The 16,749-nt window shown below is 54.2% G+C and overlaps 1 protein-coding gene across 2 annotated transcripts in view; it reads right to left on the bottom strand.

Annotated features, from left to right (window-relative positions):
• LOC147086531 (annexin A2-like) overlaps window positions 1–15,365 on the bottom strand; it is a 64,135-nt gene extending 48,770 nt beyond the window's left edge. The window contains exons 1-2 of one of the 2 annotated variants that reach the window (XM_085978638.1): window positions 15,202–15,364; window positions 2,677–2,736 (exon numbers count right to left, since the gene is read on the bottom strand). In XM_085978638.1, coding sequence (XP_085834764.1) covers window positions 2,677–2,724 — 48 coding nt within the window. In that variant the 5' untranslated portion in view covers window positions 2,725–2,736; window positions 15,202–15,364. Of the gene's footprint in view, window positions 1–2,676; window positions 2,737–15,201 lie in introns of both variants that reach the window. The other variant, XM_085978639.1, reaches the window with a different exon arrangement.
• Window positions 15,366–16,749: the final 1,384 nt, after the last annotated feature.

Genomic DNA, 16,749 nt, shown 5'->3' on the forward strand with positions numbered 1-16,749 from the left:
CTTATATATAGAATAACAGATATCCAGGAGTGAGTTACAGGCTGGAATCTAATCGAGGGGTTCGGGGGGTTTATATATAGAATAACAGATACCCGGGAGTGAGTTACAGGCTGGAATCTAATCGAGGGGTTCGGGGGGGTTTATATATAGAATAACAGATACACGGGAGTGAGTTACAGGCTGGAATCTAATCGAGGGGTTCAGGGGGTTTATATATAGAATAACGGATACCTGGGAGTGAGTTACAGGCTGGAATCTAATCGAGGGGTTCAGGGAGGTTTATATATAGAATAACAGATACCCGGGAGTGAGTTACAGGCTGGAATCTAATCGAGTGGTTCGGGGGGTTTATATATAGAATAACGGATACCCGGGAGTGAGTTACAAGCTGGAATCTAATCGAGGGGTTCGGGGGGTTTATATATAGAATAACAGATACCCGGGAGTGAGTTACAGGCTGGAATCTAATCGAGGGGTTCGGGGTGGTTTATATATAGAATAACGGATACCCGGGAGTGAGTTACAGGCTGGAATCTAATCGAGCGGTTCGGGGGGTTTATATATAGAAATAACAGATACCCGGGAGTGAGTTACAGGCTGGAATCTAATCGAGGGGTTCGGAGGGTTTATATATAGAATAACGGATACCCGGGAGTGAGTTACAGGCTGGAATCTAATCGAGGGGTTCGGGGGTTTATATATAGAATAACAGATACCCGGGAGTGAGTTACAGGCTGGAATCTAATCGAGGGGTTCGGGGGGTTTATATATAGAATAACAGATACCCGGGAGTGAGTTACAGGCTGGAATCTAATCGAGGGGTTCGGGGGGTTTATATATAGAATAACGGATACCTGGGAGTGAGTTACAGGCTGGAATCTAATCGAGGGGTTCGGGGGGTTTATATACAGAATAACGGATACCCGGGAGTGAGTTACAGGCTGGAATCTAATCGAGGGGTTCAGGGGGTTTATATATAGAATAACAGATACCTGGGAGTGAGTTACAGGCTGGAATCTAATCGAGGGGGTTCAGGGGGTTTATATATAGAAATAACGGATACCCGGGAGTGAGTTACAGGCTGGAATCTAATCGAGGGGTTTATATATAGATTAATTAATTAATGGTCTGGCCCACTGTGCAGTTACATGGTAAACCATCAGAGGGAGCTCCGCGAGTGTGTGCAATGCATCGAGCGACAAGATTTGGGTGCAGATTCTGTTCGCCCGATTGGACTGAATTTGGCAAAAATAATGGATGATGGTGGAAAATATTTTGGGGTATTTTTGTGGGCAGCCTCAAGCAATTCATTGCGATGTCAGCCCTTGCTTCCTCCCACTCCATTTCTTAACTCCCATTTATTCTGTTAAATCTCGAGGCAAAGCAGATATTTCTTTAAACTGAAAATTGCTTCACGCGCTAATTCAGGAATAGAACACTTTCACCGCTCGGTAAACTCCCAGGGCAGGTACAGCACGGGTTAGATACAGAGTAAATCTCCCTCTACACTGTCCCATCAAACACTCCCAGGGCAGGTACAGCACGGGTTAGATACAGAGTAAAGCTCCCTCTACACTGTCCCATCAAACACTCCCAGGGCAGGTACAGCACGGGTTAGATACAGAGTAAAGCTCCTTCTACACTGTCCCATCAAACACTCCCAGGGCAGGTCCAGCACGAGTTAGATACAGAGTAAAGCTCCCTCTACACTGTCCCATCAAACACTCCCAGGGCAGGTACAGCACGAGTTAGATACAGAGTAAAGCTCCCTCTACACTGTCCCATCAAACACTCCCAGGGCAGGTACAGCAGGGGTTAGATACAGAGTAAAGCTCCCTCTATACTGTCCCCATCAAACACTCCCAGGGCAGGTACAGCACGGGTTAGATACAGAGTAAAGCTCCCTCTATACTGTCCCCATCAAACACTCCCAGGGCAGGTACAGCATGGGTTAGATATAGAGTAAAGCTCCCTCTACACTGTCCCATCAAACACTCCCAGGGCAGGTACAGCAGGGGTTAGATACAGAGTAAAGCTCCCTCTACACTGTCCCATCAAACACTCCCAGGACAGGTGCAGCACGGGTTAGATACAGAGTAAAGCTCCCTCTACACTGTCCCATCAAACACTCCCAGGGCAGGTACAGCACAGGGTTAGATACAGAGTAAAGCTCCCTCTACACTGTCCCATCAAACACTCCCAGGGCAGGTACAGCACAGGGCTAGATGCAGAGTAAAGCTTCCTCTACATTGTCCCTTAAATCCTAAACTCATTCCATGCTGATCCCTTGCAGTCAGCACACAGGAAACCTTTAACTCATCGATCTAGTTGGACTGGAGGAGAAATGGCTCCACCTTCCATCCACTCGACACACAGCTCCCACAGGCGGCGGCCATCTTCTTGTACCCGGGCTCCACGAGTGAAGCCATCGGGCAAATGCCGATGGGCTGTTCGACCAAGGAGTGCATCACAGTGAAAACCAATCCTGTCCTCATCCAACGTCCGCACAACACACTTCCCAGCAGAAGGCGCCGGGTCGCGGCCGGGATCAACCATCCCAACTGATTTGCCCCTACTTTGTAGTCTAGCTGAGCTCGGGATAACCCGCCACAGATTGGTCGTTGTGACATTACGAGTTGCAAGTCCCTAGCAGTCCTCTAGGGGAGCTGTACTTACGCGGTCGACCTGGGCGATCTGGCTGAGGATTTCATTCACAAGCACCATCGTTCCGGGAACCTGAGGATACAAAACCGGAAAATACTTTAACCCACAGCAGAAGCTAATGGATAGACGTACGGCCCTCGCTCAGTGGGTAGCACACTCTCTCTCTCGCCTCTGAGTCAGAAGGTCGTGGGTTCCAGGACCACTCCAGAGACTTGGGCACAACATTCAGGCCGACACTCCCAATGCAGTACTGAGGGAGCGCCGCACTGTCGGAGGGGCAGTACTGAGGGAGCGCCGCACTGTCGGAGGGGCAGTACTGAGGGAGCGCCGCACTGTCGGAGGGGCGGTACTGAGGGAGCGCCGCACTGTCGGAGGGGCAGTACTGAGGGAGCGCCGCACTGTCGGAGGGCCAGTACTGAGGGAGCGCCGCACTGTGGGAGGGGCAGTACTGAGGGAGCGCCACACTGTCGGAGGGGCAGTACTGAGGGAGCGCCGCACTGTCGGAGGGGCAGTGCTGAGGGAGCGCCGCACTGTCGGAGGGGTCGTCTTTCGGATGAGAGTTTAAGCCGAGGCCCCATCCGCCCTCTCAAGTGGACGTAAAAGATCCCACGGCCACTATTGGAAGAGGAGCAGGGGGAGTTGTGAGCAATGTGTTGGGCCAATATTTATCCATCAACCAACACCGTTAAAACACATTGGCCTAGAAATTCAGTATAGCCACTTTTGGGGCGCTAAAGTCGGGCGGCCGCTAAAGTTTGCGCCCGGCGCAAGTTCGCGCCACCTTCGCCGATATTCAGTCGCATCGCCCCAAGAGGTTGCTGCTGCGCTAAAACAGGCGATGCACGACTATCATTAGGCGCTAAGCCGGCGGTCCGGGGCGATACCCCCGAGGGCGGGCGCAGCGCAGGTGCGGCGAGTTCTTGATTGACGGCAGACACTCTGGCGCCGGTCAGCTCTTAAAGGGGGAGGGTGGATTTGTTTGCCTGCCACGCCCTGCACACTGCAGCCCTCAAGCTAGGCCTGACCACTTCTGCTTCATCTGTGCAACGCCCAGGGCTATGGAGAAGGCCAGGGAGAGAGTGCAGCGCTTCAGCGAGGGCGACCTGAGGGTGCTGGTTGGCGGAGTGGAGCGCAGGCGCCATGTTCTGTTCCCTGAAGGTGGCAGGAGGCCGCTGCCCAGCGCCTACCGGAAAGCCTGGAGGGAGGTCTCAAACAGGGTGACTTCCAACAGCGTGGTTGCCAGGACTCCTGTGCGATGCCGGAAAAAGTTCAACGACCTCACTCGGGTTGTCAGGGTGAGTACCCTTTCCAGTGTCCTCCTCATCCCTGCATGTGCACCTCAGTTTATGGGCAAAGGGACCTGAAAGCCCTAATGGCCAGCCCTCATCCAGCAGCTATGGGACTGGCATGAAAATCACTTGCACATTCAGCACTTTGCACACTGTTCAAGCTATTCAACCATGGGAGGCAGTGCAGACAAGATCAGGGCTTCACACTGTCAGGGCCAGTCCACCATGGGAGGCAGTGCAGACAACATCAGGGCTTCACACTGTCAGGGCCAGTCCACCATGGGAGGCAGTGCAGACAAGATCAGGGCTTCACACTGTCAGGGCCAGTCCACCATGGGAGGCAGTGCAGACAACATCAGGGCTTCACACTGTCAGGGCCAGTCCACCATGGGAGGCAGTGCAGACAAGATCAGGGCATCACACTGTCAGGGCCAGTCCACCATGGGAGGCAGTGCAGACAACATCAGGGCTTCACACTGTACTTAGAGGCCGTCCTTTCTCTTGCAGGCCAAGGTGGCGCACAACCGTAGGAAACTACGTGAGACCGGGGGAGGCCGTCCTGACGTCAAAGAGCTCTCCGGCCTCGACCAGCATGTGGAGCGCATTATGGCAGGCCGGCTGATTGGCCCCGTCACCAGTGGAGATGCCGACCCTGATCTGGGCACCAATGGTAAGGGCATCACCTTTTTGACCTCTCTCTTTCCACTTGCGCCTCAGATCAGCATCCTTTGCCACTGTCCGACCAATGCAGTGCATGGCACCACTCATGCCTCCCTCGCTGCCGCCCTGTCCTCACTCTAAAGCTACTCTTGTGCCTCCCTGCTTTCAGATGGTGAATCGCCAGGTGAGGAGGCGGGCCCTCAAGCTGCCACTGTCAGCGATTCCGAATTCGAGGAGGAGGAAGAGGAAGCCGGCCCATCAGTGCCACCCTCAGCCGCGCCAGCCCATGGCGATGAAGGGGACACGTCTTCCCTGGAGGGGAGCCGGGGGGAAGGGTCGGAGGAGAGTGAAGCTCCGGGGCCCAGCGGCCTGCAGCAACGTGGGAGGGGTGGGGAAGCTCGGCGGACTTCTCCCCAGAGGGTGAGTGCGGCCTCCAGTCCTGCGACGGTGAGCGCAGAGGAGGTGCGGCTCCTGGAGGAAATGGCCGTCCAGGCTGGGCGCAGGCACAATGAGCTCATGGCTGCAATGGCAAGGATGCCTGACTCCATTGAGTCTCTGTCAAGGAGTCTGCAACAATTCAGTGCAGCACAGGCCACGAGTCTGCAGGACTTCGCGGCAGCACAGGCGGCTTCTAGCCAAGTGCTCAGTCGTGCCGTTCATTCACTGGCTGATGTCATGCGGACACAGACCAGGGCCACACGGGCACTAACTGCTGCCACCCTCGCTGGATCGGCCAGGCATCGCCAGGGCACTCGCCGCGCAGCAGCAGCCCAGCAGTCTGTTCTTCAACTGTTTGCTGCGCATGCTGCAGTGCTGGCCCGTGCGAGTGCCAATGTCTCAGGCGACCAGGGAGTACCTGCGATCTGTCAGGTTGGCACCATTCCTGCAGCCGACACTGCCACTCCGCCATTGCAGCTGCCACGAGCCGCTGGACAGACTGCTGCCGCCCAAGCAGAGTTGGAGCAGTCAGCAGCCGGACCCTCCAGGGCCAGAGCTGGTGCAGGCCGACCCCCAAGGGCATCTGCCGTCTCGCCATCTGACCCTCAGCAGCCTTTCCCCAGCCTTGCTGCAGCCGCTGGGGTCCCATTGAGGAGGAGCTGCAGGGCGGGCAGGGGCCAGTCACGGATGCGAAAGGCATCGCCCTCGCAGGGCAAAAAGTAGAAGGTCTGGCCAAATGCTTTGTGTTTGTTGAAAGGCCGAGACTGGTGTAGTTGTGTTTTTGTAAGGCCGAGACTGGTGTCTTTCTTTGTTTTGTAAGGCCGAGACTGGTGTCTTTCTTTTTTTTGTAAGGCCGAGACTGGTGTCTTTCTTTTTTTTGTAAGGCCGAGACTGTTCGTTCTGTGTTTTTGGAGGGGGCTTCTCTCCATTAGTTTGTAATATGAGAAGGGCACAGAGGTTTCCAAGAAATAAATGTTCTTAAATCGCACTGTCCATGCTTTTTTTTGGCAAGTCCTGGTTGCCCTGCTCGGCTGAGGGCTTGTGGAGCGGCTACATTCATCTGGTGACATTGGCACAAGCTATTCCCTGAGAGGGGGCCTAGAACCGACGTTCAATAAGCCGGCGACGGGCGGCCCTTGCACTTTCTGCCTCCCTCCTGTGCTGGTCCTCCTCCTCCTCCTCCTCCTCCTCCTCAGGTGGTCCTCCAATCTCTGGTGGCAGTGGCTGAGTCCTGCGGATAGCCAGGTTGTGCAGCATGCAGCACACGACCACGAAATGGGAGACTCGCTCCGGCGAATATTGTAGGGCTCCACCGGAACGATCCAGACAGCGGAACCGTTGCTTCAGGACGCCGATTGTTTGCTCAATGATGTTCCTGGTTGCTTGATGGCTGTCGTTGTATCCCTCTTCAGCAGGGGTGCTGGGCGCACGGAGCGGGGTCATCAGCCAGGTACACAAAGGATAGCCTTTGTCCCCGAGAAGCCATCCTCGTGGGTGAGGCTGGGCCTGGAACATGTCTGCCACAGAAGTCTGGCGCAGGATGAAGGCATCGTGGCTGCTGCCTGGAAAGCGGGCATTGACAGCTAGGATGAGCTGCCTGTGGTCACACACCAGCTGAACGTTGAGCGAATGGTAGCCCTTCCGGTTGCGGTAATCCTCGGCATTCTCCAGAGGTGCCCGCAAAGCCACATGCGTGCAGTCAATGGCGCCCTGCACCATGGGGAAGCCCGCGAATGCTGCAAAGCCCATTGCACGCTGTTGCTGCTTGACAAGGGCCATGGAGAAGGAGATGAACTGACGTCTCCTTCTGAAAAGGGCATTGGTCACCTGGCGGATGCAGCAATGCACGGCGAACTGGGAGATGTTGGAAATGCCCCCAGTAGCGGATTGGAAGGAGCCGGTGGCATAGAAGTTGAGAGCCACCGTCACCTTCACTGCCACCGACAGAGACGTCCTGCTCCTCAGATGTGGCTGCAGATCACCGCCAAGCAGGTGGCAGATCTCAGTGACCACCGCCCTTCGGAATCGCAGCCTCCGAACACACTGCTCGTCAGACATGTTCAGATAGGAGAACTGCTGGCAGTATACCCTGGGTGGGTAAGGCCTCCTTTGCCGACGCCTGTTGCCCCCTCTCCGTCTGGCCAGGACTGCCACTCTCTCACGGCGTCTGTGAGCCCTTTGGATGCAATGGAGAAGGCCAGCGTTTGCACCCATTGCAGCCCCCATTATATGTTAGCAAACAATGATATGACACTGAAGGCAAAGACAAGTGGAAAGCTGTGGCCTGAAGCCACAAGTACCTGTCCGAGTGTTGAGCCAAAGCAGAAAGCTCTCTACCTTGGTCTCTCTGCAAAGATCCGTCTCTCAAAAAGGAGTGCTGCGAAATGGCAGCCTTTTCTACTGCAGGAGGAGTGCCCTTTAATTTGCGCCCCCCGCATCGACTGAGAACCGTTCCCCTCTACCAGTCGCTAGGGGCGCCAGGCGCACAATAGGGCGTCGCCACTGAATTTCCGGTTTGGGGCGCACAAAGGGCGTTGCACGAGGAAATGACGTCAGGATCTGCGCGCGCAGCTGAGTGCGCGCAAAGGCTTTGCGCCGCCGCTAAATCTTGAGTGAAGTTGGGGAAAGGCGCAGATCGCGCTGCGCCCGGCCGCTAGCTGCCTAGCGCCCAACATCTCCTCCTCCTAAGGCGCTACCGGCTGGCGCAAGCAACTGAATTTCTAGGCCATTATCTGTCAATTATCCCATTGCTATTTATGGGAGCTTGCTTTGCACACATTGGCTGCTGTGTTTCCCGCATTAGAACACTTCAAAAGTTATTAAAGCACTTCGGGACATCCTGACATCATGAAAGGCGGAAATTAAAAGCAAGTGCTTTCCTTTTAGCAATAGTTAGTCTCCCTCACTTGCTGTATGGTTCTATTCCACTTTCTTATCTCTGATCTCCCCACGCTCCTTCTGTTCCTCCCTTTCCCCGCCCCCTCTCCGGCCTCACACAAGATCCAGGGCAGAGACGAGCAAAGTCTTGCAATCCAGTCAGGTACCCGGCTGAACGAGATCCACGCCCAGGCCTGGAATGTCACTGTGTGCAAATCCCCACCTCCGCCACACCCGAGTCTCACTAGCTTCGAGAAGCAGGTGTAAAGAGAGATAGGAATGAGATGGAACAAACGACAAGAGGCCCAGGGCGCCGCACTGTCGGAGGGGCGGTACTGAGGGGGCGCCGCACTGTCGGAGGGGCGGTACTGAGGGAGCGCCGCACTGTCGGAGGGGCGGTACTGAGGGAGCGCCGCACTGTCGGAGGGGCGGTACTGAGGGAGCGCCGCACTGTCGGAGGGGCGGTACTGAGGGAGCGCCGCACTGTCGGAGGGGCGATACTGAGGGAGTGCCGCACTGTCGGAGGGGTGGTACTGAGGGAGCGCCGCACTGTTGGAGGGGCGGTACTGAGGGAGCGCCGCACTGTCGGAGGGGCAGTACTGAGGGAGCGCCGCACTGTCGGAGGGGCAGTACTGAGGGAGCGCCGCACTGTCGGAGGGGCAGTACTGAGGGAGCGTGTAAGATTCGCAATTTTCAGCAAAAATCACGCAAGAAAACTGGATAAAATAAGACTGTTTATTGACCAAAGTAAGCTTGCACAGAAAAACCTTTGATAAAAGGGCATACAAAATGGCCGCCAGGCCCCGTGATCAGTTTATGAACCATTTTATTTCTGTTACTGCAAGCCAGACAGGCTTGTGGATTGAAGACAGTGAGCCCACGAAAGCCAGTCTCTGGGAACCGAAACTCAGAGCAACAGCATACATATTCAATGGATTATAAGTACAGGATGGGGCCCATCAAGATATGGGCGGACAATGTAAAAACACTTATACCCATTTATCGTACAAAGGAAAAACCGTTTAGCAGCCATCAAGGAAAATGTCCGGACCGATCAATATGCGAACCGAGCCACGGTGACAATGCAAAAGACATTGAAAGACATTATCGGCCAGGAAGGCCAGTTTAAGTTATCACCGGCTCCGTTACAAGACAAAGCGCCCCTGCAGAGATTTCTGCCCGCCAAAATTAATACAAAGACAGGACTATGATTTGGCGGGAGATAAGACTGTCCCAAAAGAGTATAACTATGGATTAAAAGTCCATCGAAAAAAACTTCGGACTCCGGGTTACTTGAACAACTTCTTCTTCGCTGCCACGGCTTCTTGTTGGGCGACTTCAGGCTTCCATTTCTTCAAGAACTTTCTTCTACGAGGAACGAACGAAGGGCGGACGGTGCCCGGATCGGCGCCTCTTCCACTTCGGCAGATCGATGAAAACGTTTTCGTTTTTTTTTAAAGACGGACGGTTTCGGTAAAAGGACAACGTGGTCGGTGTTCAGCCAAACAAGGCTCGGCCACGACGAGAAGACGACGAGGGTGGCCCGGGTACTGGGGTCGGGAGATCATCGACGACCCAGGCCGACGGAGAAGAAACCCTCTGGAGAACCGGCGATCGATGCCACAAGATTCTCCCAAGTGCATAGCCTGCATCTGGGTCTGCTCCATGAACCCAAATTGACTTGGTGGATCTCAACCTTAACGAGCGCTCATCGAGGCTGGGTCTACCCCACCGCCTCGAGGGAGGAGAGAATATCGACTGCGCCAGAAGTTTCCAAATCCACGTGACGACGGAAAGCGGTGCCAAAAAGGCTGCGAACCCCCTTTCTCGCGGTTTCGAGAGTGGTGAGCATGATCCCAAGTTCCCCAGGTCGAAACTTAGTTTAGGTATAGGGGAGGGAGTTAAGGGAAATCGTAATGTGTTTCCCCTTTTTCGATGTGCCGTGTGTTCCCCATTTCCATAGAGTCAAGTTCATAAATTTGTGCATGATTGTAGTAACTTTAATCTGTGCCTTTGACATGTATTTTGTAATGCTTCAAACTGTTTAAAAATAAAAGCATCCATTTCGTGCTATTCAACCTGGTCTATTGAGTTCTTTCTCTGCACTACTGTTCTCTGCACCTAAGTCCAAGGTCTAGAACCGTAGGGGGGGAGTGGGTCGAACCACTCAAGGGCAATTATTGCACGAAGCCTGGCAGGAGACCAGAAAGAGCAAGAGAAACCCCCTACAAGCGCCGCACTGTCGGAGGGGCAGTACTGAGGGAGCGCCGCACTGTCGGAGGGTCAGTACTGAGGGAGCGCCGCACTGTCGGAGGAGCCGTCTTTCGGATGAGACGTTAAACCGAGGCCCCGTCTGCTCCTCTCAGGCAGACGTAAAAGATCCCATGGCCACTATTAGAAGAAGAGCAGGGGGAATTTGTCCTGGGGCCAATATTTATCCTTCAACTAACTGATCTGGTCATTATCACATTGCTGTTTGTGGGAGCTTGCTGTGTGCATATTGGCTGCCGCGTTTCCCACATTACAACACTTCAAAAAAAGTACTTCATTGGCTGTGAAGTGCTTTGGGATGTTCCGAGGGTGCGAAGTGTGCCTCACCCACCATGCACACACCCTCCAGCGGGCGTTACTAGCTGGCGAACAGGAGCAGGAGCCCCCCCTAGCTTAGACCCACCAACTCAGCACAGTCTGAGGGCTGGGGGGGGGGAAATGAACCCTGGACCCACCCCCCCCTCCTGTTCTGTACGGCTCAGGGTCGCAGTAGGAGGTGTCGTTACCCCCGGTTACACACGGCCCTCGGAGCGCCCAGTAACTAGAAGCCAAAAATCAGCGCGGTGATTCATACAAAAGGACAAACCTTCACCCGGTCTGGTCTGATAAGTGGAAGTTCCCGTGAAAGGTGCTGCCGGGAATGATTTACCTCGGACAAACTCATTCAACCAAAAAAAGGTCCGATTTGAGTGAGGACCAAAGGTCACTTAGCTTATAACAACAACAGAAAATTCTGGGAACACCCAGCAGGCCAGGCAGCGTCCGTGGAAAGAGAAACAGAATCGTCAGAACTGGTAACAGGCGTTAAGCAAGCGCAGAGGTGGGGAAAGGGGGGGCAGGGGGAGGGGAAGAAGGAACTGAACATAGAAACACAGAAGATCGGAGCAGGATTCGGCCATTCGGCCCCTCGAGCCTGCTCCGCCATTTAATGAGATCATGGCTGATCATCCAAATTCAGTACCCTGTCCCTGCCTTCTCCCCATATCCCTTGATCCCTTTAGCCTTAAGAAATATATCCAACTCCTTCTTGAATATATTTAATGAATTGGCCTCAACTGCCTTCTGTGGTAGAGAATTCCACAGGTTCACCACTCTCTGGGTGAAGAAATTCCTCCTCATCTCTGTCCTAAATGGCTTACCCCTTATCCTTAGACTGTGACCCCTGGTTCTGGACTCCCCCGCCATCGGGAACATCCTTCCTGCACCTAGTCTGTCTAGTCCTGTTAGAATGTTATAAGTTTCAATGAGATCCCCTCTCATTCTTCTAAACTCCAGCGAGTACAAGCCCAATCGTCCCAATCTCTCCTCATACGTCATTCCTGCCATCCCAGGTATTAGTCTGGTGAATAGAAACATAGACATAGAAACTAGGAGCAGGAGTAGGCCATTCGGCCCTTCGAGCCTGCTCCGCCATTCAACGAGATCATGGCTGATCATCCAAATTCAGTACCCTGTCCCTACACCGACAGCCATCCCACCCAGACCCTATCCCCGTAACCCCACATATTTAATCCCCCCTAACACCAAGGGCCAATTTTTTATCATGGCCAATCAACCTAACCCGCACATCTTTGGACTGTGGGAGGAAACCGGAGCACCCGGAGGAAACCCACGCAAACACGGGGAGAATGTGCAAACTCCACACAGACAGTCACCCGAGGCTGGATTTGAACCCGGGTCCCTGGCGCTGTGAGGCAACAGTGCTAACCACTATGCCACCGCTGCACTCCCTCCATGGCAAGGACATCCTTCCTCAGATAAGACGACCAAGGGACGGGTCTGTGCTAGAAGGCAAGGCAGGAGAGATTAAATGTTACAAAGGGGGGGGGATGACAGAATCATCAACAGCGGCCGCCTGAAAAAAATGGGGGCGGGGGGGTTACAGTCTGAAATTGTTGAACTTGATGATGAGTCCTGAAGGCTGTAAAGCTCCTGATCGAAAGATGAGGTGCTGTTCCTCGAGCTTACGCTGAGCTTCGTTGGAACAATGTAATAGGCCGAGGACAGAGAGGTCAGAGTGGGGAGCAGAGCGGAGAATTAAAGTGACAGGCCACTGGAAGCTCGGGGTGTCACGCTTACGGACTGAACGGAGGCGTTCCGCAAAGCGGGCACCCGATCTGCGTTTGGTCTCCCCAATGTAGAGGAGACCGCATCGTGAGCAGCGAATACAGTATACTAGATTGCAAGAAGTACAAGTAAAGGTCACTTATCTTATATCCTGTCCCTTCCCACGACAGCAGCAACATGCATTTATATAGTGCCTTTAATATGGTAAAGCGTCAGTGCTCCCCCCTGAGCTGCGTTTTGTTCTGCGGGGCCCGTTTCTTTCAGTGGGCGGTCCCTTTAAATTCCCGCTTGCAATGGACAAGCCGGTGAGCGGCCCGTCCTGCTACTGCGCGGCCTAGAGGGAAGATCGCAAAACGTTCCCGGAGGCTTTTCGCAGGACAAACTCAGGCACCAAGCCCCATAAGGAGATATTCGGGCAAAGGCTTGGGTCAAAGAGGTCGGTTTTAAGGAGCGTCTTAAAGGAGGAGAGAGAGGCGGAGAGGTTTAGGGATTTCGAAATTCTCAAACTTGTTTTCAAATCCCCTCCACGGCCTCCTCGCCCCCCTCCTCCCTATCTCTGTAACCCCCTCCAGCCCTAAACCCCTCCCCATCTCTGTAACCCACTCCAGCCCTACACCCCTCCCTATCTCTGTAACCTCCTCCAGCCCTACACCCCTCCCCATCTCTGTAACCTCCTCCAGCCCCTACACCCCTCCCCATCTCTGTAACCTCCTCCAGCCCTACACCCCTCCCTATCTCTGTAACCTCCTCCAGCCCTACACCCCTCCCCATCTCTGTAACCTCCTCCAGCCCCTACACCCCTCCCCATCTCTGTAACCTCCTCCAGCCCTACACCCCTCCCTATCTCTGTAACCCCCTCCAGCCCCTACACCCCTCCCTATCTCTGTAACTCCCGCCAGCCCCTACACCCCTCCCCATCTCTGTAACTCCCTCCAGCCCCTACACCCCTCCCTATCTCTGTAACCTCCTCCAGCCCCTACACCCCTCCCTATCTCTGTAACCCCCTCCAGCCCTACGCCCCCCCATCTCTGTAACCCCCTCCAGCCCTACACCCCTCTCCATCTCTGTAACTCCCTCCAGCCCCTACACCCCTCCCTATCTCTGTAACCTCCTCCAGCCCCTACACCCCTCCCTATCTCTGTAACCCCCTCCAGCCCTACACCCCTCCCTATCTCTGTAACCCCCTCCAGCCCTACGCCCCCCCATCTCTGTAACCTCCTCCAGCCCTACACCCCTCCCTATCTCTGTAACCCCCTCCAGCCCTACACCCCTCCCTATCTCTGTAACCTCCTCCAGCCCTACACCCCTCCCTATCTCTGTAACCTCCTCCAGCCCCTACACCCCTCCCTATCTCTGTAACCTCCTCCAGCCCTACACCCCTCCCCATCTCTGTAACCTCCTCCAGCCCCTACACCCCTCCCTATCTCTGTAACCTCCTCCAGCCCTACACCCCTCCCTATCTCTGTAACCTCCTCCAGCCCTACACCCCTCCCTATCTCTGTAACCTCCTCCAGCCCTACACCCCTCCCTATCTCTGTAACCCCCTCCAGCCCTACACCCCTCCCTATCTCTGTAAACCCCTCCAGCCCTACACCCCTCCCTATCTCTGTAACCTCCTCCAGCCCTACACCCCTCCCTATCTCTGTAACCTCCTCCAGCCCTACACCCCTCCCTATCTCTGTAACCTCCTCCAGCCCTACACCCCTCCCTATCTCTGTAACCCCCTCCAGCCCTACACCCCTCCCTATCTCTGTAAACCCCTCCAGCCCTACACCCCTCCCTATCTCTGTAACCTCCTCCAGCCCTACACCCCTCCCTATCTCTGTAACCTCCTCCAGCCCCTACACCCCTCCCTATCTCTGTAACCTCCCTCCAGCCCCTACACCCCTCCCTATCTCTGTAACCTCCTCCAGCCCTACACCCCTCCCTATCTCTGTAACCTCCTCCAGCCCTACACCCCTCCCTATCTCTGTAACCTCCTCCAGCCCTACACCCCTCCCTATCTCTGTAACCCCCTCCAGCCCTACACCCCTCCCTATCTCTGTAAACCCCTCCAGCCCTACACCTCTCCCTATCTCTGTAACCTCCTCCAGCCCTACACCCCTCCCTATCTCTGTAACCTCCTCCAGCCCCACAACCCTCCGAGATCTCTGCGCTCCTCCAATTCTGGCCTCTTGAGCATCCCCCGATTTCCATCGCTCCACCATTGGCGGCCGTGCCTTCAGCCGCCTGGGCCCCGAGCTCTGGAATTCCCTCCCTAAACCTCTCCCTCCTCCTTTAAGACGCTCCTTAAAACCGACCTCTTTGACCCAGCTTTTGGTCACATGTCCCTAATATCTCTTTATGTGGCTCGGTGTCGAATTTTGCTCTGATAATCGCTCCTGTGAAGCCCCCTGGGCCATTTCACTATGTTAAAGGCGCTCTATAAAGGCAGGTTGTTGTTGAGGTGAATTCCAGAGCTTAGGGCCCAGGCGGCTGAAGGGAAGAGGCTGTCCTTCCTCGCAATAAACCCCTGGAAACTGTAAGAAAAGGATCGGTTCGCACATGTGGGGAGGCACCTGGGAAGCGTAGAAACTGTTAAAAAGAAAGACAGCGCCTTTCACGACGTCCCGACGCGCTTTACAGCCAATCAAGTCCTTTTGGGGTGTAGTATCTGTTGTAATGCTAAAGCTTTATTATATACGGTACAGAGACATTTTACCCTCAAACTCTCCCTTTAACCAAACTGACATGAAGGATCATCGCACCACTTCTGACGCTAGCTCCTTCTATCCTGATCCTCCCGTTCTCCTGCAATGAATTAAAACCTAAAGCCTTTGCCTTCACCTAACCCTGTACTTCCTGAATTACTTAATTCCTCTCTCTCTCTCTCTCTCTGTCGCTCCTGCTCTGCTGTGGGCCTCGGCAATCAACAGCAACACGTACACAGCCTTACCTGGGGACCGCTCTATACAGCGCGCGTGCGTGCGTGTGTGTGTGGTCTGTCGGCTGTCTCTCTCTCTCTCTCTGCGGGGCCAGGTCTGTCGGCTGTCTCTCTCTCTCTCTCTGCGGGGCCAGGTCTGTGAGTGCTGACTCTCCCTTCTCTCGTTCCCCCAGTGGGCGTGCCGTGTACATTCACTCGGTGAGGTCACACACCTGGAGCAGGCAGTGTTGACAGAGCAAATCTCATCAACAATTTCACTCTGCTCCCCGTGCTGAAAGACTTGCGTCTCTACAGCGCCGTCCCGAATCCCCCTTTTACAACCAATCGGGCACTTCGGAAGTTTAGTCCCCATTCGGGAAACGCGGCAACCAATTTGCGCACAGCAAGCTCCCGCAAGCAGCAATGTGATAATGACCAGGCCTATATTTTTTCATATATGCCCGGCACCTTCCCGTGCAAGCGCAGGAGATGCAACACCTGCCCTTATACCTCCCCCCTTCCCACTGTCCAGGGCCCCAAACACCCCTTCCAGCTGAAACAGCGATTTACTTGTACTTCTTGCAATCTAGTACACTGTATAGGAAACTTTGGATTATCCGGAGGTTAACTGTCCGGAATGCTTGAGCCACCGGCAAAAATCAGGAGCCGTTTCGTTAGGTTTTTTTTCTTTTCGTTGCTTTTTTCTCAACAGTCAAGCTCTGCAAGGTCTCGCTGAAGCTGTTGCTAAGCTACAGAGACGCTACAGAGACGCTTGCAAGGTACGGCAGACTGTTTAGAAGCTGTTGTTGCCAGATACGGAGCTCAAAATCTCCGTATGTTTCAACATTAGCGCTGGTCTGTCCGGCAGTTTTGATAGATCGGCAACAGCTCGGTCCCGTCGGTGCCGGATAGCACAAAGTTTCCTGTATTCGCTGCTCACGATGCGATCTCCTCTACATTGGGGAGACCAAACGCAGATTGGATGACCGCTTTGCGGAACATCTCCGTGCAGTCCATAAGGGGGACCACGAGCTCCCGGGTGGCCTGTCACTTTAATTCACCGCCCCATTCCCACTCGGATCTCACCGTCCTCGGGCTCTTGCATTGTTCCACGGAAGCTCAGCGTAAGCTCGAGGAACAGCACCTCATCTTCCGATTAGGCACTTTACAGCCTTCCGGACTCAATATCGAGTTCAACAATTTCAGATCATAACCTCGGCCCCTATTACATTTTTATATATATTTTTTATCTACACCTTTGTCTTGGCCCTTCTCCCTTTTCCTCTCTCCCACTGGCAGCTGTCTCCCATTCTGCCAGCGCATTTCACACCTAATCTAGAGCCGTCTTTTGTCTCCACTAGTCCGACCACCATCTCGTCTGGTTTTGAATACCTCTTAATGTCTCTTCACTTCTCTTTTGTTCTTTCATCCCCATTTCCCAGCCCCCAAACTGACCTTTTAATCTGTTTCATTTCCTGTGTTTTTTCTCAGTCCTGACAAAGGGTTTCGACCCGAAACGTTAACTCGGTTTCTCTCTCCACAGATGTTGCCTGGCCTGCTGAGTTTTTCCAGCATTTTCTG

Source organism: Somniosus microcephalus, unplaced genomic scaffold, assembly GCF_052327205.1.
Source record: "Somniosus microcephalus isolate GS21.2 unplaced genomic scaffold, FLI_Smic_1.0 unresolved_chr7, whole genome shotgun sequence".
NCBI lineage: Eukaryota > Metazoa > Chordata > Chondrichthyes > Squaliformes > Somniosidae > Somniosus > Somniosus microcephalus.